Source organism: Spizellomyces punctatus, assembly GCF_000182565.1.
Source record: "Spizellomyces punctatus DAOM BR117 chromosome Unknown supercont1.3, whole genome shotgun sequence".
Lineage (NCBI taxonomy): Eukaryota > Fungi > Chytridiomycota > Chytridiomycetes > Spizellomycetales > Spizellomycetaceae > Spizellomyces > Spizellomyces punctatus.
In genome coordinates, this window is record NW_015971539.1 from 576660 (window position 1) to 597572 (window position 20913).

At 46.8% G+C, this 20913-nt stretch overlaps 13 protein-coding genes across 13 annotated transcripts; 4 read left to right on the forward strand and 9 right to left on the reverse strand.

Annotated features, from left to right (window-relative positions):
* Window positions 1–10: 10 nt before the first annotated feature.
* SPPG_01899 (uncharacterized protein) lies at window positions 11–1208 on the reverse strand (the record flags this gene model as incomplete). Its single annotated transcript, XM_016750209.1, has 7 exons — window positions 11–30; window positions 110–458; window positions 528–665; window positions 727–860; window positions 917–1039; window positions 1098–1112; window positions 1178–1208. 7 exons carry the CDS (start codon window positions 1206–1208, stop codon window positions 11–13), a joined length of 810 nt encoding a protein of 269 aa, XP_016610856.1.
* Window positions 1209–1614: 406 nt separating this feature from the next.
* Window positions 1615–2760, reverse strand: SPPG_01900 (uncharacterized protein). The gene has a single exon (XM_016750210.1). The coding sequence runs from the start codon at window positions 2643–2645 to the stop codon at window positions 1830–1832; it is 816 nt and encodes a 271-aa protein (XP_016610857.1). The 5' UTR covers window positions 2646–2760; the 3' UTR covers window positions 1615–1829.
* Window positions 2761–2785: 25 nt separating this feature from the next.
* Window positions 2786–5251, forward strand: SPPG_01901 (uncharacterized protein). The gene is made up of 7 exons (XM_016750211.1): window positions 2786–3003; window positions 3060–3553; window positions 3619–3698; window positions 3759–3905; window positions 3969–4525; window positions 4588–4706; window positions 4773–5251. The coding sequence occupies exons 1-7, from the start codon at window positions 2907–2909 to the stop codon at window positions 5238–5240; spliced, it is 1962 nt and encodes a 653-aa protein (XP_016610858.1). The 5' UTR covers window positions 2786–2906; the 3' UTR covers window positions 5241–5251.
* A 27-nt stretch (window positions 5252–5278) lies between these two features.
* Window positions 5279–6526, reverse strand: SPPG_08965 (inner dynein arm light chain, axonemal). The gene is made up of 6 exons (XM_016757115.1): window positions 6279–6526; window positions 6132–6213; window positions 5986–6073; window positions 5749–5927; window positions 5510–5674; window positions 5279–5447 (listed from the first exon to the last, which is right to left on the reverse strand). Exons 1-6 carry the CDS (start codon window positions 6497–6499, stop codon window positions 5409–5411), a joined length of 774 nt encoding a protein of 257 aa, XP_016610859.1. The 5' UTR covers window positions 6500–6526; the 3' UTR covers window positions 5279–5408.
* Window positions 6527–6663: 137 nt separating this feature from the next.
* On the reverse strand, window positions 6664–8427 carry SPPG_08966 (ferrochelatase). The gene is made up of 7 exons (XM_016757116.1): window positions 8318–8427; window positions 8197–8260; window positions 7869–8131; window positions 7557–7798; window positions 7359–7473; window positions 7048–7301; window positions 6664–6979 (listed from the first exon to the last, which is right to left on the reverse strand). Exons 1-7 carry the CDS (start codon window positions 8346–8348, stop codon window positions 6782–6784), a joined length of 1167 nt encoding a protein of 388 aa, XP_016610860.1. The 5' UTR covers window positions 8349–8427; the 3' UTR covers window positions 6664–6781.
* A 39-nt stretch (window positions 8428–8466) lies between these two features.
* On the reverse strand, window positions 8467–10941 carry SPPG_01903 (proteasome regulatory particle lid subunit RPN5). The gene is made up of 12 exons (XM_016750212.1): window positions 10721–10941; window positions 10567–10626; window positions 10363–10491; window positions 10197–10304; window positions 10030–10134; window positions 9812–9961; window positions 9615–9749; window positions 9436–9548; window positions 9223–9379; window positions 9081–9158; window positions 8864–9015; window positions 8467–8795 (listed from the first exon to the last, which is right to left on the reverse strand). Exons 1-12 carry the CDS (start codon window positions 10796–10798, stop codon window positions 8723–8725), a joined length of 1338 nt encoding a protein of 445 aa, XP_016610861.1. The 5' UTR covers window positions 10799–10941; the 3' UTR covers window positions 8467–8722.
* A 130-nt stretch (window positions 10942–11071) lies between these two features.
* SPPG_01904 (uncharacterized protein) lies at window positions 11072–13415 on the forward strand. Its single transcript, XM_016750213.1, has 6 exons — window positions 11072–11566; window positions 11653–11855; window positions 11928–12076; window positions 12146–12303; window positions 12365–12727; window positions 12803–13415. Exons 1-6 carry the CDS (start codon window positions 11221–11223, stop codon window positions 13150–13152), a joined length of 1569 nt encoding a protein of 522 aa, XP_016610862.1. The 5' UTR covers window positions 11072–11220; the 3' UTR covers window positions 13153–13415.
* On the reverse strand, window positions 13412–14718 carry SPPG_01905 (uncharacterized protein). Its single transcript, XM_016750214.1, has 5 exons — window positions 14611–14718; window positions 14349–14516; window positions 14011–14287; window positions 13789–13950; window positions 13412–13725 (listed from the first exon to the last, which is right to left on the reverse strand). The coding sequence occupies exons 2-5, from the start codon at window positions 14435–14437 to the stop codon at window positions 13528–13530; spliced, it is 726 nt and encodes a 241-aa protein (XP_016610863.1). The 5' UTR covers window positions 14438–14516; window positions 14611–14718; the 3' UTR covers window positions 13412–13527.
* On the forward strand, window positions 14589–15789 carry SPPG_01906 (uncharacterized protein). The gene is made up of 3 exons (XM_016750215.1): window positions 14589–15211; window positions 15275–15493; window positions 15553–15789. The coding sequence occupies exons 1-3, from the start codon at window positions 14603–14605 to the stop codon at window positions 15679–15681; spliced, it is 957 nt and encodes a 318-aa protein (XP_016610864.1). The 5' UTR covers window positions 14589–14602; the 3' UTR covers window positions 15682–15789.
* Window positions 15704–17689, reverse strand: SPPG_01907 (uncharacterized protein). The gene is made up of 8 exons (XM_016750216.1): window positions 17508–17689; window positions 17415–17427; window positions 16969–17349; window positions 16723–16890; window positions 16582–16655; window positions 16414–16514; window positions 16136–16355; window positions 15704–16081 (listed from the first exon to the last, which is right to left on the reverse strand). The coding sequence occupies exons 1-8, from the start codon at window positions 17574–17576 to the stop codon at window positions 15896–15898; spliced, it is 1212 nt and encodes a 403-aa protein (XP_016610865.1). The 5' UTR covers window positions 17577–17689; the 3' UTR covers window positions 15704–15895.
* A 100-nt stretch (window positions 17690–17789) lies between these two features.
* SPPG_01908 (mitochondrial 54S ribosomal protein YmL37) lies at window positions 17790–18433 on the forward strand. The gene is made up of 2 exons (XM_016750217.1): window positions 17790–17976; window positions 18031–18433. Exons 1-2 carry the CDS (start codon window positions 17871–17873, stop codon window positions 18291–18293), a joined length of 369 nt encoding a protein of 122 aa, XP_016610866.1. The 5' UTR covers window positions 17790–17870; the 3' UTR covers window positions 18294–18433.
* SPPG_01909 (uncharacterized protein) lies at window positions 18323–19607 on the reverse strand. Its single transcript, XM_016750218.1, has 5 exons — window positions 19355–19607; window positions 19185–19291; window positions 18907–19122; window positions 18600–18844; window positions 18323–18535 (listed from the first exon to the last, which is right to left on the reverse strand). Exons 1-5 carry the CDS (start codon window positions 19560–19562, stop codon window positions 18394–18396), a joined length of 918 nt encoding a protein of 305 aa, XP_016610867.1. The 5' UTR covers window positions 19563–19607; the 3' UTR covers window positions 18323–18393.
* A 269-nt stretch (window positions 19608–19876) lies between these two features.
* On the reverse strand, window positions 19877–20332 carry SPPG_08967 (uncharacterized protein; the record flags this gene model as incomplete). The annotated part of the gene is made up of 1 exon (XM_016757117.1): window positions 19877–20332. One exon carries the CDS (start codon window positions 20330–20332, stop codon window positions 19877–19879), a length of 456 nt encoding a protein of 151 aa, XP_016610868.1.
* Window positions 20333–20913: the final 581 nt, after the last annotated feature.

A 20913-nucleotide genomic window follows, 5' to 3' on the forward strand; every position in this document is an offset into this window, starting at 1 on the left:
ACAACAAGATTCACCCACCTTCTGTTGCTCCTGAAGTATGTCGTCTATAATCGGATCCGCAGCAGGTCAATTTCATGACAGGCAGAAGACTATTTCTGTTGGTACTTACTGATCTGGGGTGCTGCAGTTGGCATGACTGGCACCGTTGGTTGTGCAGGTAATCCAGTGGGGACAGCCACTGGTAACTGTGGGTTCGGTGGTACGAATGGTTGGGTTTGGAAGTGGCCAACAGCACCTGGCGGAATTGCACCAGGTAGAGTTGCGGGTATGAAAGGAGGGTTGACGACGGAAGTTGCCAGTCTCTGCTGCGGTGCTATCGCTTGGCTTTGCAAGATCCGTTGCATTATTGCAGGCTCCACCACGTTCATCACCAACAATGCTTGGAATAAAGAGTAGGAAAGCTGAGGATTCTCGGTCAACAGCGCCCGGACCTGGTCCGGGTTACTTTGAACGTGGAACTGTAGATATGAAAGGAAGAAAAGTCCTTAATCTTTGCTCAATCTTGTACTCAATGCATTCCCAATTACCTTCATCTGAGACAAGACTTCTAGCATTTGTTCGGGAGGGTAAGAAGATAGAGTCTTATTAATGACATCGGTTGACGACTGTCCAGGTATGACTGTCGGAGGGGCCATTTGGGTCGGTTGGGGCATATTTCTGTTTCTCTGTCATCCATATGGAGCTGTTAACGAAGGATATACAAGGCAAACCCCGACAAAAGCGTACATCATCGGGAGGAGGTGCGCGTCCCGCGCCGCCTGAATCCTCCTTGTCACTCTCCGCAAAATCTATACGCAACTGCCGACCTCCCACATCGTAACTATTCAAATTCCTCACTGCACTGGCGGCAGTTTCCGCATCTGGTTTTGTTTTGAGCTATCAGCAGATTAAGCACTTTGCATATTTCATCGCATACCTTGGAAGGTACAGAAGCCATATCCTTTTGGCTTCCCTGTTTCGCGGTCAAAAACCAGTCGAAATGAAACAACCGGGCCTACTTCTTTAAATATGTCAATTAATTGTGGTTCTGTTAAATCGTCTATGGAAAGCAGTGGTGAGCTTTGGAAAGATCTGTGACGGGCGTAAGATGGACATACAGGGAATATTGCCCACTATAGAGAAAAGTAAAACGGTGAGAGGGTGGAACATGGTGATCATTCAGTTCTAGGCAACGTACCAAACACCACTCGGGTAGGTCGTCCTGACATTTTCAGCGTACAAATTCGGGAGATTATTCTGTCCAAATTGTGGAGATCTCGGCAAGCCCAAGAAAGGAATGGAGATAACCAGGATTAACTGTTGTGGAACGAACCGCATTTCATTCGCGACATGATATCCATTTTATAATTCATATTCCCGTTTTACAGTAATATGGCTTGTGCCTAGGCAATTGATAAAAAACACATGGTCATATATTGTGCGAAATAACGGAGCGAACTTTTGGGCAGCGGATGTGTATTTTCGATGCAACGAAAGATTGAGAACCAGCCCTCCTCAACAATTCGCTGGGGGAGCAATATTTCATGTTGACTTTAAGGAATTAACTATTCATTAACTGGATAAATAATACTAGCCAAGATTTGCAACTTCAGATAGGTCAAAGGATGACAGCTACTACGGACACCCACTACTGAGTGTTAATGATCACATTGAATGGCACGCACCAATGTAGTGAACCTCGCCTTTTAAATGCTCCGTGGATAAAACACAACACGGGCATAGTAAATGCATCAACTTACAAAGAATTAGGGATTTGCATACTGTTTTATACAGGAAAAACCGGACACCCTCCGCCACCAACATCCATTTATCCGTCAGATCCAACGAAATCACTGGCGTATGAACGTCGGTTGTGGTGCCGGCGCACCATAGCTGTAAGGATTCAGCGGATTCGTTCCAGGCTCGGGCATCCCCATCAAAGCAGCCCTGCCCCTATCCATCACCATCCCCGCTCCACCACCACCACCGCTGTATCCCGGTCTATCGTGTTTGAAAAAGAACTGCAAATGAAATTGCCGTGCATCCGGATCCCAAAATGTCCAAAATCGCCCCTCAGTCTTATCAATTTCCTTGCTTTGTACTTTAAAAGATATCGTTTCGTACGGCTCTGCCGCAAAGAGGAGGTATTGAAAGTACTTGTTGGGCTCCTCTTGTCGCTGTTCATATGCGGACATAAATCGGTGTCGTGGTTTGATTCCCTCAGCTGCTTCAGGATATTGGATTTGGAAGAGCAAACCAAGCTGCCTTGTATGTGGATCCCGAATCTTGGTGACTTTATATCCCGGGCGCCCAATCTTCACAGCAACTTTTTTTGGAACAATTCGAGGTCCGACGGCTCCTGTTGCATCAGGTATCCCAACAGTTTGAGTGTCCCGTGCATCTTTAGCTGCCCGACGGGCGAGATTGGTTTGATGTTTCTTTCCCTGTGTGTGCGCAAGGTAGGAACCCTCGTTGTTGTGTAGAGTTAAACAAAGCTTGCACTCGTACGAGCCAAGATGGTTTTTCATGAAATATGGATCCTTTGCGAGGTCGATGGTTTCAAGAGCGAGCTTTCGAAGTCGCTCTCTACGGTCTACGTTCGATTCGGATCCACCCGCCACGCCGGCGGACCCCGGCTTTGATCCGACACGGTTTTGAAAGTCCATTGTGAGTGCGCCTACTGATTGTCAACGATCGCAGAGGGACTGTGACTGCAACTGGGAAAGCCGGAAAGGTGTTGTGTGTCGCTGTAGATCGATCGCAGTCTCAAGGTCCTTCGCAGCAATGAATGAAGCTGCGCTGGAGGTTGTTGTCATAGCAACACGCGCTCTGACCTGAAATCTGGCTTTGAACTTTTATTTTGTTTTTGCGCATTTCGTAACATTTGACGCCCGTCGGCTTCTCGTCAGTCAACATAGTTTGCCAACATGTTTGAGGACGAAGAAGAGGAAGTGACACTTACCATAAACCGAAACTTTGCCGAAAAGTATGAGAATAGGAAACGTTTTGAAGAATTTTCTCAGCGTGAGTGTTAAAAATGGAGGCGACTTTTCCGGCATACTAAGATATCGTATTTGAAGTCAAGGCAAAATATGGCGATGAAGTGGATGAGGAGGAAGGTTCTTTCGACTCAGAGTCTGAAGAAGAAGACGAAGTTGGAGAGCTTGTTACTCCAGAAGTCGATGCACAAATAATGAAAACAATTGCGACAATCCGTGCCGGAAAGCCTGAGGTGTATGATCCTAAACAGCATTTCTTTTCGGAAGCGGAAATAGAAAAGGCTCGAGCCAAGTGGAGGGAAAAGCAAAAGGAGGCGAAGCAAAATGGCAAGCCGATGCGGTTGAAGGATTATCATCGAAGACAGCTTTTGGAAGGAGGAGATGACGAAGAGGGGAAACCTAAAGTCTTGACGCATGCGGAGGAGCAGGATATGATCAAACGACAATTTAAGTCTGCGATTGAGGCCGACGATGATGGAGAGGATGACTTTTTGTCAATAAGGCCAAGAAGTGAGGATGAGCAGAAAAGGGACGAAGAGGAGTATCGAAGGTTCCTTTTGGAGAATATGGCCGCGGTACGCTGCTGCTGACAGCTGTGGTGCTTTGGAAACTTGTCTCTGATATAGTAGCGCAATTATAGGACGGAGGACAAGGATTGAAAGACTATAGAGATTACAAAGCTGTCAAGGTGCGTAATCCTGAAGAGGCATTTTTGATGGAGTGAGTACATGTCGGACTACCATCACTGTGGCGTGCGTACTGATTGACTCGTCTTCTCAGGTACATCTTGAATCGGGGATGGGTCGATAAAGAGGCACAAAAGATTCCAACCTACAACGAGGTTGTAGGTGACATTGAGGAAGATGAGGAAGCAGTTGAGGCAGCTGAAGAGTTTGAGCGCCAGCACAATTTCCGATTTGAAGAAGAGTGAGTAGAGAGAAGTCGGAATTGTGCGACCACTGGACACTGACCGCAACTCTGATTCTGAAGGGGCGCTTTTGACATCGTTACACATGCCCGTAACATTGAAGGCACGATCCGGCGAAAGGACGATAAGAGGAAAAGACAGCGTGAAGCTAAGAAGGCCCGAAAAGAGGCAGAAGATACAAAGAAGACTGAAGAACTTAAACGACTCAAAAATCTCAAAAAGGAAGAGATCCGGAAACGCTTGGAACAAATTCGCCAGATTGCAGGTGGTGATGTGGTTGGACTGAACGAAGTCGACCTTGAAAAGGACTTTGATCCCGAAGAGTTTGATCAGAAAATGGCCGAAGCGTTTAATGAAGGATACTACAACGATGAGGATGGTGATATCAAGCCGGAGTTTGGTGACGATATTGATATTAGTGATATCGCTCCGAACGCCGGCGCATGGTCTGTGGAGGAGGGAGCAGAAGAGGACGCTGGGGAATGGGCTGACGAATGGGTTGGTGAGGGGAATAAGGAGCCGACACATCAGGAAGGCAATGAGGGGAATTTCATTATGGATGCCGACTACTTGCCAGGTGGGGAACAGTACGTTGGGGACCAGGTTGAGGAATCAAAAGGTGAGAGTCTACGTGTTGGCTTGATGTATTCAAGTCCACTTAACTCAGTGGTAAACTTGTAGGTAAATCGAAAAAAGACAAGAAGTCCAAGAAAAACAAGCAGAGTGATAATGGGGAGGAAGGGAAAATGTCTTTGGATCAGTACCTGGATGAATATTATCAGCTCGACTATGAAGATATGGTATGAAGAAAAGGGTGATGTTTCTCGTTAATCCTCATATTCCAAGCTAAGTCGCCTGCATCACAGATTGGAGACCTTCCAACACGCTTCAAATACCGTAAAGTTGCCGCCGACGATTGGGGGTTGACGCCATTAGAGGTTCTCGAAGCCGACGATGCCGACCTGAACGAGCTGATTGGATTGAAGAAACTTGCACCTTTCCGACGACAAGATCTGGTTGAGAAAGACAAGGCCAAGTGGAGCAAAAGTCGAAAGAAGCGTCTGAAGGAGTTCCGAAAGAAATTGGCCGTAAAACATCCCGAGGAGGAAGTACATATTGCTGGATCTGAAGGAAAGCGCCATAAGAAGAAGGGTGAGGAGTCTGGACACAAGCGAAAACGGGGTGAGGAAAACGGGGAGGTGGAGTCTACGCGAGATAAGTCAAAAAAGCGAACAAAGCCTGCACAAGAAGATGGCCAAAGTGGATGGTATGTAGATACGAAGGGGCTCAGCAGCGACAGATTGGCAACTTATCAGATGCCAAAAAAGAAATGAGGATAGCAGGGATCACCTAGTCCCAACATTGTACACATAGATCTTTTGCATTTTTTGTTATTATTTTGCACGTTGTGTTTTGTCAAAAAAGGAAGACTACTATAAATACAAGCAAAAACGCATTACTATCGGAAATCAGTGTTTTCTGGCGCCGACCAGCTGGGCGAATTACTTCTTTTGGGGACTGAGGATTCCCTCCAGTTGAGTCTGTCATTACAGGTTAGCACTAAAGCAGGGCACAAAAATATCGGATGGGTGCATCTCCGTACCTTCAACTGCACATTTGTCTTTTTCAAAAATGCAATCTCCTCGGCATGCTTACGCTCCTCCATGGCTCTCCGCTCGCTCTCCCGCTTTTCGATGGCTTCACATTTGGCTTTGAGTTCCAAGACACTTTGTTCCAATTGTCGCTTTTCTTCTTCGAGTTCCTTGATCTAAAGGAAACAAGCATGTTTTTCAGTTCACGATTAACACCAACATCAGATCTCGAAAGCGGTCGGACACGAACCCTGTTTTCCATATCTGCCTTGCCCTGTTCAGCCTGCAAAGCCTTGCGCATACCAAAAGCAACGGAGCTTTCGTATAAAGTTTGGTAAGCAGCGATAGACATGCGGATTTCATCGCGGACGCGGAGGAGGAGAAGACCGCGTTCTTGGCACGAAATTGTGACCTGGCGAATAAGTTCGTCTATGATATCTTGTTAGATTGATTGAAATCCGGAAATTGAGATGCGAGGGCGTATTACCAAAGCATTGACTGTAGAGTTCCCTCCGGACGGGGTCAATCCCGGTCTCGCGAGCTTGCCGCTTCTGAAGCATGTGGTCTAGTTGCTCCTGTTTCGTGCCGTTAGCACCTGCATCCCAGGAAAAGCACGGGCAAATATGGGTCTACCTGCAAGTTAATGACATCTAACCTCGTAGCCGGCGTACTGGAAACTTTCTGAACCCATAATTGCCCAGTCTCTTCCCATTCTCTGTCATCAACAGCAGCATTAGCGAAAGTCGTAACGAAGTGGATCCCGCGCAGCAGACTCAATACCTAGGAGGCAAGATTGAATTTAAGATGTCCTCGGTCTGACTGGGAGTCTTGGGACGTCCCTTGTCATCCACAGGGGGAAGCTGCTTCTTTCCTGGTGGAAGAGGTGCACCGATCTTTTTGTCAAGGACAGTGCCTTTGAGAGGTGACTTGGTGGAAGCATCCGTTCGGGAAATGAGGACGGGATTGTCGTATTTTACGAGCGAGTGAGAGGGCTGGATCATGGCTGCTTCTGTGATGTTGAAGAACGCTGGCGGTTTGGGTTGTGATGTCCGGTCGGTGTTAAAGGTGGGAGGTTATGTAAGCACTATCACGTGGTTTAGGATTGAAGTCCGAGCTTCATTCCTCCCAACATTTTCACACAACCAATGTTCCAACGGATTCTCATACCTATGTAATGATGGATGTATTTGCCAGTTACCCCAAGATGAATAATATTGAAAAAAAGAATGTAATGGGATGCCAAAAATGGCGATGCAGTTCACACAGTCACAATCTAGCTCTCACTATTCTAAAACCTGTCCTGCGAAAAACTCCTTCTGTTGCCCGCATTTTTCATTTGTACATAACGGACAGCGGAGACCCAGTTGGGTCGAAACCGGGCGTTTCGAACTTAGTTGTTTTGATACGAGGTCCGCCATAGCGTCAATGAAGACCGGATCATCATTGAGGGATTCCACGCGTTTGAAGCCCGTAAGCCCTTTCTGTTGTTTGAACTCTTATTAGAGTGGACACCAATATTTAGATAACATGAACCGCCAAATTACTATACCTCCTTGGCGAGATGTCCGTACTCAACGTCTACCTCAAAGAGTGTCTCGATGTGATCGGAGACGAAAGCAATCGGAATCATAAGAAGATTTTTCTTGCCGAGCTTCGCATATCCTTCCAGCACCTGATCCGTTTGGGGTCCCAGCCAGGCGCGTGGACCAACTTGCGATTGCCAGATCAGTCGGTAAGGATTTGAAAAGCCCAGGCGTTCCATCACCCTTTGTACAGTGGCGGCTACCTCCTGCGGGTAGGGATCTTAAGAGAACAAAATTAGAGAGCAAGCAAGGTGAATACCCCAATTGCCATTAGTACCTCCTCGATTCACAACAGACATGGGCAGGGAATGGGCGGAGAAGAGAAGAACAGCATCCTTTCGTTCATTTTCGGGGTACTCTAACAATGCCTTCTCGATATGTCTGGCAAATACCTAACAGCCAAGAGTAAGAATTCTGCAACCCGCTCCACGTGGATATCGATTGCCAACTGATATAGGTCACATGTGATGCCTACCTCCACCAACCCTGAATGTGTCGGCCATCTATCCACCACGCTCCAGCGAATCTTGTTCTCCGGATCCAGCACTTTTAAATTCTTCCACAGCTCATTCAGACTGCTTCCAGTAGTTGAGCAGGAGTATTGTGGATACAAGCTGAACGCTACAGCGCGTTCTACTCCGTCTTTTTTCATCTCCGCGAGTGTTTCCGGGGTTAATGGCGATGAGTAGCGGAATGCAATGTAGCTCTTGTGGGGGGCTGCAAAAGCGGATGCCCAGAATTACGACTGATCGTCTTAACCTGATACTGAACGCGCCGTGCAACTCACCTGTTTGTGGTGACAACTTATCTAATCTTTCCTCCAGCATCTTCCCTTGCTTCTCTGTCCAGCTCAGAATTGGGGATCCTCCACCAATCGCAGCATATTGCTCCTGGATCTTGGGTGTTCGTCGCTTGGCAAGGAATTTGGCCGCAGTTTGTTGAAACGGGATGGGAATCAGGTCTCCATCCGAAAAGAGGTTTTGAAGGAAGGGCTGTACTTCATTGAGGTCTTTAGGGCCCCCAAGATTCATTAGAACAACCGCAGTGGGTCTAAAATAAGGAAGCGTATCTCAAACATGGGCATACAAAGACTTGAGAAAAGAGAAAGAACATACGGTTTACTTGTTGTTGTAGCAAACTGGCGGGAGATGCTGTGGCGGTTTGCCCCGAACGCCCATGCTAACGTTGCGGGTGAGTGTTCGAACCTCGAGAGTAAAAGGGTAAAAGGTGCCTTACATGCTACCCGCTTATGTTGTAATCTCAGCATCCCTCCTGTTTTGTCTCGCCAGCCTTCTCCAAAAGATGCAGATCACAATTGCCAAAGATCGCGGTAAAACCTCATTTAAGAATGGGCTCCCCGATCGAGGTTGGGCCGGACACGTGAGGTGAAATATCCGTTGCAATATATATTGGAATTACAGCTTAACAGACATTTGCCCAAATTGATTCACTTTTTGAATGCCATTATGATCTTCTGTCTCCACGACGGGTTACAGTAGCGAAATCATGTATAGATAAACACAGCGCGATCATCCTACACAATCATAATATATTGATTGCGCTGGAGCAATTTCCACATTGGAGGAAATAAGGTGTTCAGTTGGTTTTCTCGGGAAATCTGAAAATATATTCTTCAAAAAATCAGATAACTTGCGTAATCCCGCTACTATTGACCATCTCCTCTTTGGTAATAAGATGTGTCGTCTTCACAATGCTGCAAATGGTATCGACGGTAAGTCATCGAATCGACGCAAAGCACCACGTCTGATCAAAAATACATACAGTTCAAGCAGCGAGTTAATGTTGGTGGACCACTCGTTAAGTACCGCATTGGGATCCTTTCGTTGTTGGAAGGAAACGATGCCTGCTGGTCGGTCGATTCTCGCCCAAATGGTCTTTTTAACAACCAGATTGGAAAGGAACTCCTCCGTTTCCTGTTTTGCGGCAGGTGAGTCTTCCGCAATGTAGCATACAAAACACGGCCAAGACGCTATCTTACCGATGGGCTCAAGTCCAAGAGCTGAGTCAGGCGTTTCACCGTTATCCGATTGTAATATTTTGCAACAACCCGAATGTTCTAAATCGCCGCAAATGTCAAGATCAAGCTTCTATGAATCTGCGCACTGGAGAATTCAACTTACGTGCTCAATAACACGCTTATGCAACTCCTTGTACCGTTTTTGTCCGTCCTCGTTCTTGAGGTCGAATACGAAGCTCTCTCGCCACATGGTTCCATAGATTTCCTCCATTTTTGGCCATCGCATGAGCTCAATAATTATGAAGCACTTTGTGAACTCCCTACATCCAGTGTTAGTCAGCTGAACTCGTGGTTGTAGGCAGATAGACCCACATACTTGTAAAGTGGAATCTTGGCCAAGAAGGGATCCTCGTAAACACGGTGAATCAGATCCGACTGCTCGTTGTCATAGGGCGCTAGAGCGACGAAGAAAATGATATTTCTAAGGACCTGAAGTATTGTTATTGGGAAGCTCGAAGACATGTGGGGCATACAAGGACGCATTAACGACATTACCTCTGTTTTTCTTGCTTCATCCTCTTGCACGGAAGGGGTATCATAAATCTCACGGAAGTACTTGCAAACATCCAGGTATTGATTCTCATGCAGGGCATATTGAATCATCAACTCATAATAGCGCAATTTAAGATCCTACGCAGAAGTTTCGTTAGATCGAACTCCGTCAGATAGTGAAGGTTCAGAACTTATCTTACCTGGGTCTCTGTGGCTTTGAAGTATTTCGTGCTGATCTTGCGACTTATGATTTGAACGCGAGGGAAGTCCTTCTTGGCTAAGCAGAGTCTCATTTGCTCCAGAATGAAGTCCGTCTTCTCACGCTTGTCCATAGAACCGAATGTTTCCACCTGACACAAAAACAAGGATTTCAGTGACAAGTCAAAGATTGTATAACTTGACTGACACACCACTATACCTGGACATCCTGTAAAATATCGGCAGCTTCCACGATGTTACCCTCATCTTCCTTTATTTTGGCCAGGGTTCGAGTCAAACGTGCACGCTCAACCTCCACAAAGATCTGCCGAAACAACCTGGTCAAAATCTGACACATGAAAGAACAACGTGGCCGTTATTCCATACCTTGCCCTCGGTCACCGTGCGCAATGTATTGATAAGTTCTAACTTCGTCGGCATATCAGGAGTTTGGTCGATATATGTCATGGCCTCTTGAATCATTTTGGTAACAGCCTGTTGTCCAAGTAAGTACGTCCCCGTATTCTTCTCATTCATGATATTGCAATCTCACCTGCTTCAATAGTCCATGCTTCTTTGAGAGTAGTATGATGTGTTCATTCAACAGCTTCCAGTCTCCCGAAAGTCGGCAAATTTGCATGGCAGCGATAAGCAATCTCGAGTTTGAAATCATGTCAGCAGCCTGGAAAGCAACATATCTCTTTAGCCGAGAGAATCGAAGGAAAACTGCGACTATCGCAGAAAGAAGAAGGCATACCACACGTGTTTGCTTTTCCAGGGCTAGCAATTTTTCGAGCGCTTCGGTTATGTTTCCTTGCTGTAGGATCAATTAGTTTTCCTGAAACGACCAAAAGAAGTGCCGGTGTCCTCTCGCTCATAGCCTCCACTTCCCCAACCAAAACCAACGGTACCTTTGCCGTCTGCTCAATTTCCGGCAGCTGGACGTCCACAATCCCGGAATAATCCTTTTGCATCTTCTCTTCTGACATGGTGATACTTTTGCGCGTTTCTCAAGGGGGAATAGAATAGGAGCGTGTTATCGTCTTTGAAGTATATTTCCTGTGTGTTCAGCCTTTCCACTGTTCTCGTCGGTTGGCTCAACCTGCGCGTTTTTCAAATGCTGATGGATTCTGTAAAGAACTGAAAGTCCAAAGGCCCAAAAGCGACACGTCAACCTAATCACGTGATTTTAGGATGGAACCACATTTGGTGGGTCATCAAGCTTTCTCACCATGAATCTGATTCCATTCTTGTGAGTTCGGAACTTTTTCACACTGCTTACTCCGACCGCAAATCTACATCTACATCCAAACTTACTCATCCTTGGAAAGAGCAACTAATTTAACACGGAGAAAGCGCATCTCGAACCACATATACCCACTGAACGCTTAGCGATCTTACAACTGTTGCGATGCCTCGACAGTCGACTAGACCGACACGCAAAGCAGCAGCCCGGGCTGTAGCATCACCCATCTCAAAGGAAAAGCGCAGTCCGTCCACTAGTCCCAAAAAGAACTCCAGCAAGAAGCAAAGTCCATCCACTAGTCCCAAAAAGAATTCCAGCAAGAAGCAAAGTCCATCCCCTAGCCCAAAGAAGGGTGCTAAAAAAGCTGCCCCAGCAAGAAAACGTGGTCGCAACGAGAGCAGCCTGACGCCTGAACCAGAAGAAGTGACGTCGATTACAAAGGAGAAAGGCGGCGATCAAGTAAATGGCAAACCTACTCAAACCTCTCCGCGCGCCAAGAGACAAAAAGCTGGTGAGTGACAGCAACCTGTTGTTTGAAGCAATCTGATTAGATCTCATCCGGTTGAGCGGAAGCTTACCTATCTATTGTCCACACAGTGTCAGACTTCAACATTCCCTTCCCATATACTAGGACTGGTGACGTTTTTGTCGTCGGTAGTGGCGACTGTGGTCAGTTAGGGCTCGGCCCGGACGTCTTGGAAAAAGAAAGAGTGGGTCTATTGCAGTACTTTCGCGACAAGAAAATTGTATCCATTGTCGCTGGCGGCTTGCACAATATTGCTCTTGACATCAATGGCAAGGTAAGAGCTTCACTCTTTTTGTAATCGCGCATCCTGAACCTGCATTGAAATGTGCGCTCCTGAAATTGATAGATGTATAGTTGGGGCTGCAACGATCAGTTGGCCCTTGGTCGTGGGGGTGAAGAGACCGAACCTGCTCCGGTCGAAGGCTTGGAAGACAAAGTCGTAGTTCAAGTGGCATGTGGTGATTCTATTAGCGCAGCTCTTACAAAAGAGGGACAGTAAGTTCAGTGGAATGTTAATTGTGGATCGTCATCGTATAATGGTCTGATTTTCCTAATGTTTCTCAGAGTATACACTTGGGGCACGTTCCGCAATTCAACTGGTATCTTCGGCTATTACCCTGGTATCGAAATTCAGCCGCGCCCAAGGCTCGTGAAGGAGCTTCCCAAGCATGTTGCTCAGATCGCCGCCGGTACCAATCATTTGGTCGCAATCACTAAAGAGGGTACGCGTTCCGAGCAGAACAGTAATTTAGTGAGCGTGCAACTAATCTACAAGAACTTTAGGCAAGATGTACACCTGGGGCGTCGGCGAACAAGGCCAGCTCGGTCACAAAGTCATTTCCCGTCACACTAAAGAAGGTTCTCTCATACCGCGCCGTATCAACTTTTATCCCAAGGGCATCAGTAAAAACGGGCGTCGTGTGAAAAAGAACTTCACCAGGGTGTTCTGTGGAGGATATACTACATATCTTGTTCACGAAAGCAATGCCGTTTACGCCTACGGCCTGAACAATTACGGACAGTTAGGTGTCGGTCCAACGTCAGAAGAAGTTTATGATCCCATGCTTATTGATGGGGTGGATCCCGAAAACGGCCTCCAAGCCATCGCCGGTGGTGAGCATCACACACTATTACTAGATGATAAAGGTATGGATACTTGAAGTGTTCAATAGAAAGTTACCGCGAGGTTGTGGGTTACTCATACCAGGCCTTGAACCCCAGGGGATGTCTACGCCTTTGGACGTGGCGACTCTGGCCAGCTCGGACTGGGCAACACCGTGGAGCGCCAGGACACGCCAGTCAAGATCCCAACCCTTTCCAATGTTCGTTCCATCAGTGCCAACGGCTCGTTCTCTCTTGCTGTCTGCCATCCGGTGGAAAACGAAACCGTGAGCAACTTTTATACATGGGGCTATGGCGATATGGGACAATTAGCGAACCAAGGAGCTGGAGACGAAGAAGCCCCTTTCCATGTTGACTTTAAGGGTCGAGAAGCCATCACAGCTAGTGCGGGTGGGCAGCACACAGTAATTTTGGTCCAACCCAGACCCGCACAGCCCAAATCTGAATAGTGGCAGGACACACTGTCCCCCACACGTAGCAAGGCGCATATACATGCGGCTTATATTGTCAATGGTGCTTTTGATACCCTATGTTTTTGGAGTAAAAGCACCAGCGACTTTCGTTGGTTGAGGAAAGGCATTGTTTTGACGATGTCTGTAAGCTTATAAGCTTACCTTTTGCAAGACATAAGACACGACTGTAAATTTCTTTTTTTGTATTGCTTTGGAAAAAAGAATAATAGAGTGGAGAAAAGACCATGATATCTAACTGAGCTGCGTGATTGTATTGTATTGTCGGTTCATGAAATTGATGCGACTATTGTAATGTTATCTATAAAATACATGGCAGCTTCAACTGCATTATATATACATGACGAAACCCTCCTACTTTCTATCCTTTCTTCTCTTGAAGCCCTTCCGAGTGAAATTATTCTTTTGTTCCTGGATTTCCAAGAACTTCCTCTTGTAATATGACTTTGCTTGATTATCAGCCAATAACTCGTCGACAATGTTATCCCGGCGCTCTTTACGGGTGAGGCGGCTAGAGAAGAACTCTGTGGGTCCTTGAACGATCGTTCCAATCTGCGGCAAGCAACTTGGTCAAACAAGTAATTAAGATATAAATGAGAAATAGAGAAAGTGTACCTGAAAGAACTTTGGCAAGGCTTTCATTGTGCCCTTCTTGTAGTGCCGTTTGGGGTCGATAACCGCACGGGATTTGAGAATGTGAAGGTCGCGCTTGATTTCCTCTGTCATGTCGGGTGCAGGCATATCAAACCATTTTGGTCCCGCCGTTTCCTTCTCCATCTGGAGTCGCGTTGCTTAGTGGATAGTTGAGCAGTAATGCATCATAATAATCCAACTTACAATTTTCTTCTTTTTCTTATCCCAATCTAATGCAGGTGGTAACGTCTCCGGCGCAGATTGTACGTTTATCGCTTCTGGTCCAATCTGAACCTTCCTTTTCTCTGAGAGTTTGGAACCACTCGCCTCTTCCTTCAATATAACAGTTCGATCAGCTTGGAGTCGCACGGCGCCGTACTTGTTGGTATCTTCTATGTATAGCTCCTCAGATTTGACTCCAGGATCGAGTTTCACGGTTTCGAGGGGGGAAGGCTTTTCTTCTGTTATGGATTTCAATGAACTTTGGCCATGCCGTTATTGTAAAGTCCTCCTGAAATCCTTCTTCAACGACAGCAACTTACATCATGGCTGCTTGTTGCTGTTTGAGAACTTCGGTTGCCTTTGCAAGAAGCTCGTCGAGATCCATATCATTATTGTCTTGGTGCTCCATATCGCTTGTTGGATGGCCAGTGTCAAAGGCTTCAAGTTCTGGAAGTTCAGGACAAAAACAAGTCACCAATCATTCTCTTCTGGGTTAAATTAGATCACGTGAGCAAGTGTCGATGGAGTCAACAGCACGAAGCTTTCCATCCTCGCGTACTAAAGGCACCCCAACATGCTTACAGCAAACGTTTCTCGTCCGCTCTCCTCAGAGTCCCCGCCTTCCTCCCTTGCTTCAGACTCTTCTCCTGAACGTTCCTTCTCTTCCGTTACGCAAGAGCGACCAACTTCTGCTATACCGCCTCCCGATTTCGTCGATGACATTGATTCAAGTTTTGCGGATCTGGCTGGAGAGTCACCTCCGAGTTCCCTTGCATCAAACTCTCCAACACGATCTATGACACCCTTACCTCAGCCACCGGAACCCATTGACATTTCTGAACCGGAGAATACACCTCCTCCAGTGCGAACCCTTTTCCCAATTGCACCAGCTGCAGTACCTGACAAGATCATACCACGTCCCACACAAGCCACCGATAGCACTCAAACGGATTCAGAACCACTCGACTTTGCGTCGGCATCGCGTCAAATAAAAGAATGTTATGGGCAAGCTAGTCGAAAAGCTGACTACATACGTGCTGTTATGTCTTTCGGTACCGGGTCTGCCTTGGAGGTGTACGATATGGCGCAGTCGATAGATGAATTAAGCGTGAATATTAGCAGATTGAAGAGATATGATGATTCAATTCGCAAATTGATGGAGGAGGCAGTGAACAAAACCAAGGTATGCTTTTATGTTTTTCGTATGATAATTCACGGTGGGCGAAGGGCTTATGCCATTTTACAGGCCGAGTATGAAACACGTTTGAAGAACCTCCGAATTGAGAAAGAAAAACTAGCGAAACATGAAGCAGCAATTGCCAAAGCCGATGAACATATCGCAAAAATGGATCGACAGGTGGAGGACTTGCGAGCAAAACGTATACGCCTAGAGGCAGAATATCAACTAGCTTTGCAACGGAAGTTGGCGGAGGAGAAAGAAGAGGCTGTAAAGCAAAGAAATCAGGTATTACCCCATTGATTGATTGTCTCAGATGTCGCGTCTCATGTCACCTCTGCTCTCAGGTCCGCCTCATGATGAAAGTGCTCCTGTCGTCCTTCGTACTCTCCTTTGGTGTCTTCCTTCCGCAATTTACCTACTTTTTGTTTTCCCTGGCAGTTCTTTCCATCCATGTGTATGCTGTAGTGGGCTGAGGAATGGCCGCATGTCGGTTCGTGCCAAACTCTTGTATTTACTTGTGTACCATGATTGTAATATAAGGCGAAGACTTGGGACACTTCTTTTTGCCCTACTCAAATGGATTATCTGATTCTCATGACAATGTACAGCACAGCTGAGTGTCGCAGACAGAATCATAGAGTACGCTGTATAATATCTATACACTAAATTGCGACATCCACCTCCTTTCTATATATCCCCTAAGGGCTTGGCTGTTGACAGCAGTCTCAAAATGTCCATCGGGTCCGCCACCTTCTCCTTTCTGTCTTTTTCCTCGTACGCTTTCAAGACCTTCTCAAAGACCTGATCAGTGAATCTCCGTGTCCTATGCTCAAAGGCCGTTGTTTGACGTAAAACGTGGTCAACATTGTCCAACTGAGCAAGATTCGTCAGTAGCATCGAGGGTGAAAATATTCTGATCGAACGTACCTCTAATTGTAGGGAGTCATATTGTTCTGCCATCCACCCGTCTATGGACTTTGTAAAATCACCGGAGCATACTTCTTCAAGTATTGCCCGTTCGTCATCATTCAGAGATGGCTCAACAAGTTCATGCTCAGGTTTGGATTCGAGACGTGCAATAACATCCGCATGAGCTGCGGTGTGATCTTTGAGTAGAGAGATCCATTGTTGTTCTTCAGCTTTGAGTCTGGAATGGGGTCAAAGTGAGCAAAGATAGGAAAAGTGTTGACATTGTGGGAAAGTACCTCTCCAGATCGCGTTGGTATTCCTCTAATTGTCGGGCGCTTGCTTCATTTTGGGGATGTGGTAATTTTTTGGGTGTTTCGGGCTGTGGTGTTGAATCAGCCTGTAGATGTCATGATATGAATATCCGTCTATTCCCATGCACCTATGTGTCGTACAGAAAGACTTACTGGGCGATGATACCATGATGTATTGATTTTTTTGCTTGTCAGTCCAGCAATAACATCTTCCTGTATTTCCCGAACTGGAGATCAACATCAATCAGATTAACAAGCAGTTGGATGAGGTTCGAACGGAGTCACAAACCATACATATTCGATCAAGATTATCAGCCGGGTCCTCCTTATTCTCATTGCTTTGTCCATCCAACGTCCGTTGGGCGCACCAAACTAAAAGCTGCCTCATTCGATTAGGATCAGATAACTCCGCATCAATGTGTCGGTAGAAATCAGATGGGTCGATCGTTTCGTGAGGCGGCGCTAAAAACCAAGCCAGATCATCCAATCATGTTAATCGAGCCCTTTCACCGCAAGGGGCAACTAGGGAAAAGAACTCACGACATAATCCATTATGTGCAGCAGACACCCTCTTTCCCCGTAATCCTAAACTTGACCTTCTCCGTCCGCCACTATTTCTCATTTGCTTATTTCGCTCAATGATTGGCGTATCACTCGATGGTAAGTTCACAGTATAATCTCCTTCAGAAAGTTTTGAAGGAGCATAAGAACGACGGAGAGTCTGGACGCGAAGGTTGAGGGGTCCACCAGGGACTGCGATGGTCGTTTTCCGACGGGATGCGTTTGGATTCGGTTCGGGGAGAGATTCCTTCGTCTTCTTTTTGGGTTGAGGGGAGTTTGGGGACTCGGTTGGTGTTATGCTTTCCAATTTGATGCTCTTGCTGGGTTTAAAGACGAAGCCATTGTCTTCTCGGAGGTCGTCTTCAAGGAACATTAACATTGCAATCAAAGAAATGAACGCCTAACGCCAGACTCGCGGTGCTTACCATTTTTCTTTGGCTAAAGTAGCAGTATGCACCAACAGAAGATAGCGTGAGTGAAAATGCGACATGTTGTTCTTTATGTGAAACTCCACACACCTTTCTGGCGTAAGGATGCGGTCGACCTTCCCCGTGATCGCCGTGGTTTGTACGGATAGGTCCACCCATACTCCCCTTCTTACCCACTCACAACAATGAACACAATTAGGTGAAGCCTGCGGTTGGAACGTGCGTGCCGTGGGATGCTTCCTGCGTCGTCGTCGTCGTTCGTTTGTTCGTCGAGAGACGCGTTCCTCAAGTGACGCGACCGGACGTTCGGACGCGCGAGTGGAATCTCCATGGCAACTGGGAGCAAACCTTAAGGACAAGGACTCTGTAATGTTTGAAGCTAGCCGAGATCCTGCCACTGTTGACTTGTAACGGACATTGGCCCAACCATTGTCCCATCCACATTGTGACAAAATGCTTCGAACGCCGTGCGCACTTCGTCTCCTCCCTTCCCGATCGCTTCACCGCTCCATTATTGCCCGTCTAGCCACCACCACCACAGCACCAGCAACATCACAAGGTATATACAGTGTCACTGGAAGATTTACAGCTTAGAAACTAATATTCTGCCTAGAACCTCCATCAACGGTAAAGCCCAAGGGTCCCCCAGAACCGTCCTCTTGCAAAGAGGGCACCGTCCTGAAAGGTCTTAACATTCTGAAAGACGGGAAGGACCCGGTCGCACTGGCCGATGACGCCTACCCAGACTGGCTATGGTCTCTTCTCGACCCGCCGAAAAAGGATTGGACACCAGAGGAGCAATTGAGTAGAAAGTATTTGAGAAAATTGACCAAGGAGAAGATTAAAGCGAACTCTATTGCGAAGAGGGCTCGGTGATGGGCAGTGATTGGTCGATTGATAGTTGGGTTGACGGTTCATGTATTTATAGATAAGCACTTTCATTATTGGAATGGATATTTAAAATGGTAGTTTGGCTTTAGTATACTGGTGAGCATAACACCCGTCGAATCTTTTTCGCTAGAGCACCTCCTATAGCTTTCCGCCCGTTTCCACCTGCTGAACGGATCAGTGATTCTCGTTCTGTATCATCATTACATGCCGCTAGTGCTTTCAAAAGACTAAGGATCCGGAAACTAAAATGTCAGGGATGCGCTCGTACTCAAAGTTATCAGATATCCCCACCTTCTCATAGTCGGATAATTCTTTGCAATAGCCACAGCCTTCTCCCCACTGACACCTTTTATCGTCATCAACTGCCGCGTCCAAATTTCCTGTACCCTGTACTCTTTTGACTTTGAGTTTATGGCTTGATACCCGTCAAAGGTCAGATGGCATTGACATCCATGTGTTCCTTCCAAATAAGCCCGCGTTTCTTTGAATGTGTCCCTATTCAGTACTTCACTTGATATCGCAAGCAAGTCCTGTTTCTATAGCGACTACAGGTAAGCATATATCTAATGTGTGGCGAATTGGTCTGTAGAAAACATACTCCAAACTTTGCTATCAACCCTTTCGTCAACCGAACCAGATAGGCAATCGTCTCATCCAAAGACGCAGTCTGTTTCAAAAAGAATCCATTGACAACTTGAACTTGTGCCATGGCCGTTCGAATCGCTGTCAGCCCAAAATTGAGCGCTTGGACCATGCTAGGTGATTTTTCGACCAGGTAAATTGTGTTTCGAAGGCCGCTGTTGCCTAGACGGAGCTGGGGGTGGTAAGTACTTTTGCCGTCAAACGTGTGAGTTAAAAAGAGGTTTAGGCATGTACTTTTTGGTCCTTGAATCGGGAATCCTTGATACTTGCTATTAGGTCATCCATTGTTTTGCGTTCAATAACATAATCGAGTACAACTTCTTGTCCCTCGTTGGATGCATCTAGTTTAGATAAAGTTAGGTATGAGGTCGTGATTAAGGCCGTGTCTTGAAATCCGTACTTACCTCCCCGTAATTTGGCAACCCATAGGAAATCGCCTACGGTTAAACTTCTTGTCAACGTCTTTATTCCGTGCATCTCGAGCTGTTCTTGAATGTAACTTCGGTCTTTTTTGAGTTTGACTTCTCGCGTGTCGACAACAATGTATATATCAAATCTTCCTGCCGCGTAACGCAGCGGTACAGGCGTATTGGCTGTGATGGGTTGGGACATGTTTGAGGGATTGTGGATAATGACCCGGTCGGAGGACGAAAAGCAAGACTGACCACAAAAGTCGCGCTCGGACGAACAGCCGGAGTGACTCACGCCGTGATGAGATCAGCGCGTCCGATTCTGCTCACAGCATACAAGTAGGTGGTAGGGCATCCTGGTAGGGTCGTGCGGAAGGGTATTTCATAGTACGAGGCCCACATATTATTTACTACCTTCCGGCAATCATTACGCCGTCGAATAAAAAAAAACAGGTTCAAACACGTACAACACTACTACAATACACTTGTAAACACACTTTCTCAACTTCTTTTTTTCTACCACGTCATGGCTCTTCGGACGGGTAACCCCACTCCGCCAATTCCACCTGCATCCCTCCACAGCTCCACAACCCTGTTTCTTCTCTGTACGTCTCCAGAGCGAACAGCATCCACGGCATACGCCATCACCTCCCTTTGAACACCCGCATCGGCTGCGTGAAGAATAATTGGTATCTCCCCTGCCGTCACACTTCGCACCTTTATGCCTGCCTCAAGACCAAACTTCACCTTTACACTATGTCGAACCGAAATTAGAGGCGAGACAAATGATATCACTGGCTGCTTGCTTTGTTGATTGGGTTTAACTCCCCGCAAGCTATCGAGGGGCACGTGCACCCGCTTTCTCCATAGATCACCACCATGTTGCGGCACGATACGGTGTACCAGGATCGTCTCCGCAAGATCTTTGACCTGTCGCTGCGCTGAGACCTGAACGTGGGCCTGTAACGTCATTTCAACCCATTTTATTCTACAGCCTGGTGGAAGGGAGGCAACGTGGATATCGGCAATCATTGTCTCATCTAAGGCGTAGGAGCGGGACAACAGGGTGACCTGGTACGTTAAGGATGTGGAGGGAGTAGTGGTAAGGTTGGAGAGTGTGGCAGATGGTTGGCTTGGGATGGGATGCACACTAGGTAGACCGGATGTGCTGGCTCGACGGCCGACTTGCGGTGCGAGAATGTGGTGGAGGTTGTATTTTCTACATTCAATGTCGTGTAAAAAGTATCAGTGACGCGCGTATTCGCGGCAAATCCCACAAGCATAACTTACGATAAAACCACGGGGATTCTGACAGAAACCTTTCTCCTCCTCCTTCGCCCCCATTCCAAGACGGCCAATATAGTATACCCAACTCCCCCATCTTCACATTTGAAACTCGGTGGTAAAATATCAGGCACGGAAAATCGAAAAGGTAACTCGTGGTCTCCACATTTCAGTGCCCCACTGTCCCCCAGGCATCCGACAACACTGTACGAAGGTAGTTCACTACCCAATAGCACGATCTGTTGATGCACTAATACCCGCTTCTCCCG

Coding starts and splice junctions, on each gene's coding strand:
- SPPG_01900 (XM_016750210.1), bottom strand. CDS start 2,645: ATGGACTTTCAAAACCGTGTCGGATCAAAGCCGGGGTCCGCCGGCGTG.
- SPPG_01901 (XM_016750211.1), top strand. CDS start 2,907: ATGTTTGAGGACGAAGAAGAGGAAGTGACACTTACCATAAACCGAAAC. Junction 3,906..3,968: donor AATTTCCGATTTGAAGAAGA/GTGAGTAGAGAG, acceptor CTGATTCTGAAG/GGGCGCTTTTGACATCGTTA. Junction 4,526..4,587: donor CCAGGTTGAGGAATCAAAAG/GTGAGAGTCTAC, acceptor GTAAACTTGTAG/GTAAATCGAAAAAAGACAAG.
- SPPG_08965 (XM_016757115.1), bottom strand. CDS start 6,499: ATGATCCAGCCCTCTCACTCGCTCGTAAAATACGACAATCCCGTCCTC. Junction 6,074..6,131: donor TAGATGTCATTAACTTGCAG/GTAGACCCATAT, acceptor GGCACGAAACAG/GAGCAACTAGACCACATGCT. Junction 5,675..5,748: donor AGGCAGATATGGAAAACAGG/GTTCGTGTCCGA, acceptor TGTTTCCTTTAG/ATCAAGGAACTCGAAGAAGA.
- SPPG_08966 (XM_016757116.1), bottom strand. CDS start 8,348: ATGCTGAGATTACAACATAAGCGGGTAGCAT. Junction 7,799..7,868: donor TAAGTTGTCACCACAAACAG/GTGAGTTGCACG, acceptor CCGCTTTTGCAG/CCCCCCACAAGAGCTACATT. Junction 7,474..7,556: donor CACATTCAGGGTTGGTGGAG/GTAGGCATCACA, acceptor CTTGGCTGTTAG/GTATTTGCCAGACATATCGA.
- SPPG_01903 (XM_016750212.1), bottom strand. CDS start 10,798: ATGTCAGAAGAGAAGATGCAAAAGGATTATTCCGGGATTGTGGACGTC. Junction 9,549..9,614: donor ATGAAGCAAGAAAAACAGAG/GTAATGTCGTTA, acceptor ACAATACTTCAG/GTCCTTAGAAATATCATTTT. Junction 9,159..9,222: donor ATAAGCGTGTTATTGAGCAC/GTAAGTTGAATT, acceptor GCGGCGATTTAG/AACATTCGGGTTGTTGCAAA.
- SPPG_01904 (XM_016750213.1), top strand. CDS start 11,221: ATGCCTCGACAGTCGACTAGACCGACACGCAAAGCAGCAGCCCGGGCT. Junction 12,077..12,145: donor GCTCTTACAAAAGAGGGACA/GTAAGTTCAGTG, acceptor AATGTTTCTCAG/AGTATACACTTGGGGCACGT. Junction 12,728..12,802: donor ACTATTACTAGATGATAAAG/GTATGGATACTT, acceptor CTTGAACCCCAG/GGGATGTCTACGCCTTTGGA.
- SPPG_01905 (XM_016750214.1), bottom strand. CDS start 14,437: ATGGAGCACCAAGACAATAATGATATGGATCTCGACGAGCTTCTTGCA. Junction 14,288..14,348: donor CAGCAACAAGCAGCCATGAT/GTAAGTTGCTGT, acceptor GCATGGCCAAAG/TTCATTGAAATCCATAACAG. Junction 13,951..14,010: donor ATAAGAAAAAGAAGAAAATT/GTAAGTTGGATT, acceptor ACGCGACTCCAG/ATGGAGAAGGAAACGGCGGG.
- SPPG_01906 (XM_016750215.1), top strand. CDS start 14,603: ATGCTTACAGCAAACGTTTCTCGTCCGCTCTCCTCAGAGTCCCCGCCT. Junction 15,212..15,274: donor AGGCAGTGAACAAAACCAAG/GTATGCTTTTAT, acceptor GCCATTTTACAG/GCCGAGTATGAAACACGTTT. Junction 15,494..15,552: donor CTGTAAAGCAAAGAAATCAG/GTATTACCCCAT, acceptor CTCTGCTCTCAG/GTCCGCCTCATGATGAAAGT.
- SPPG_01907 (XM_016750216.1), bottom strand. CDS start 17,576: ATGGGTGGACCTATCCGTACAAACCACGGCGATCACGGGGAAGGTCGA. Junction 16,656..16,722: donor TGATAATCTTGATCGAATAT/GTATGGTTTGTG, acceptor GTTGATCTCCAG/TTCGGGAAATACAGGAAGAT. Junction 16,082..16,135: donor ATGACTCCCTACAATTAGAG/GTACGTTCGATC, acceptor AATCTTGCTCAG/TTGGACAATGTTGACCACGT.
- SPPG_01908 (XM_016750217.1), top strand. CDS start 17,871: ATGCTTCGAACGCCGTGCGCACTTCGTCTCCTCCCTTCCCGATCGCTT. Junction 17,977..18,030: donor AGCACCAGCAACATCACAAG/GTATATACAGTG, acceptor TATTCTGCCTAG/AACCTCCATCAACGGTAAAG.
- SPPG_01909 (XM_016750218.1), bottom strand. CDS start 19,562: ATGTCCCAACCCATCACAGCCAATACGCCTGTACCGCTGCGTTACGCG. Junction 19,123..19,184: donor CCCGATTCAAGGACCAAAAA/GTACATGCCTAA, acceptor TACCACCCCCAG/CTCCGTCTAGGCAACAGCGG. Junction 18,536..18,599: donor AATTATCCGACTATGAGAAG/GTGGGGATATCT, acceptor CCGGATCCTTAG/TCTTTTGAAAGCACTAGCGG.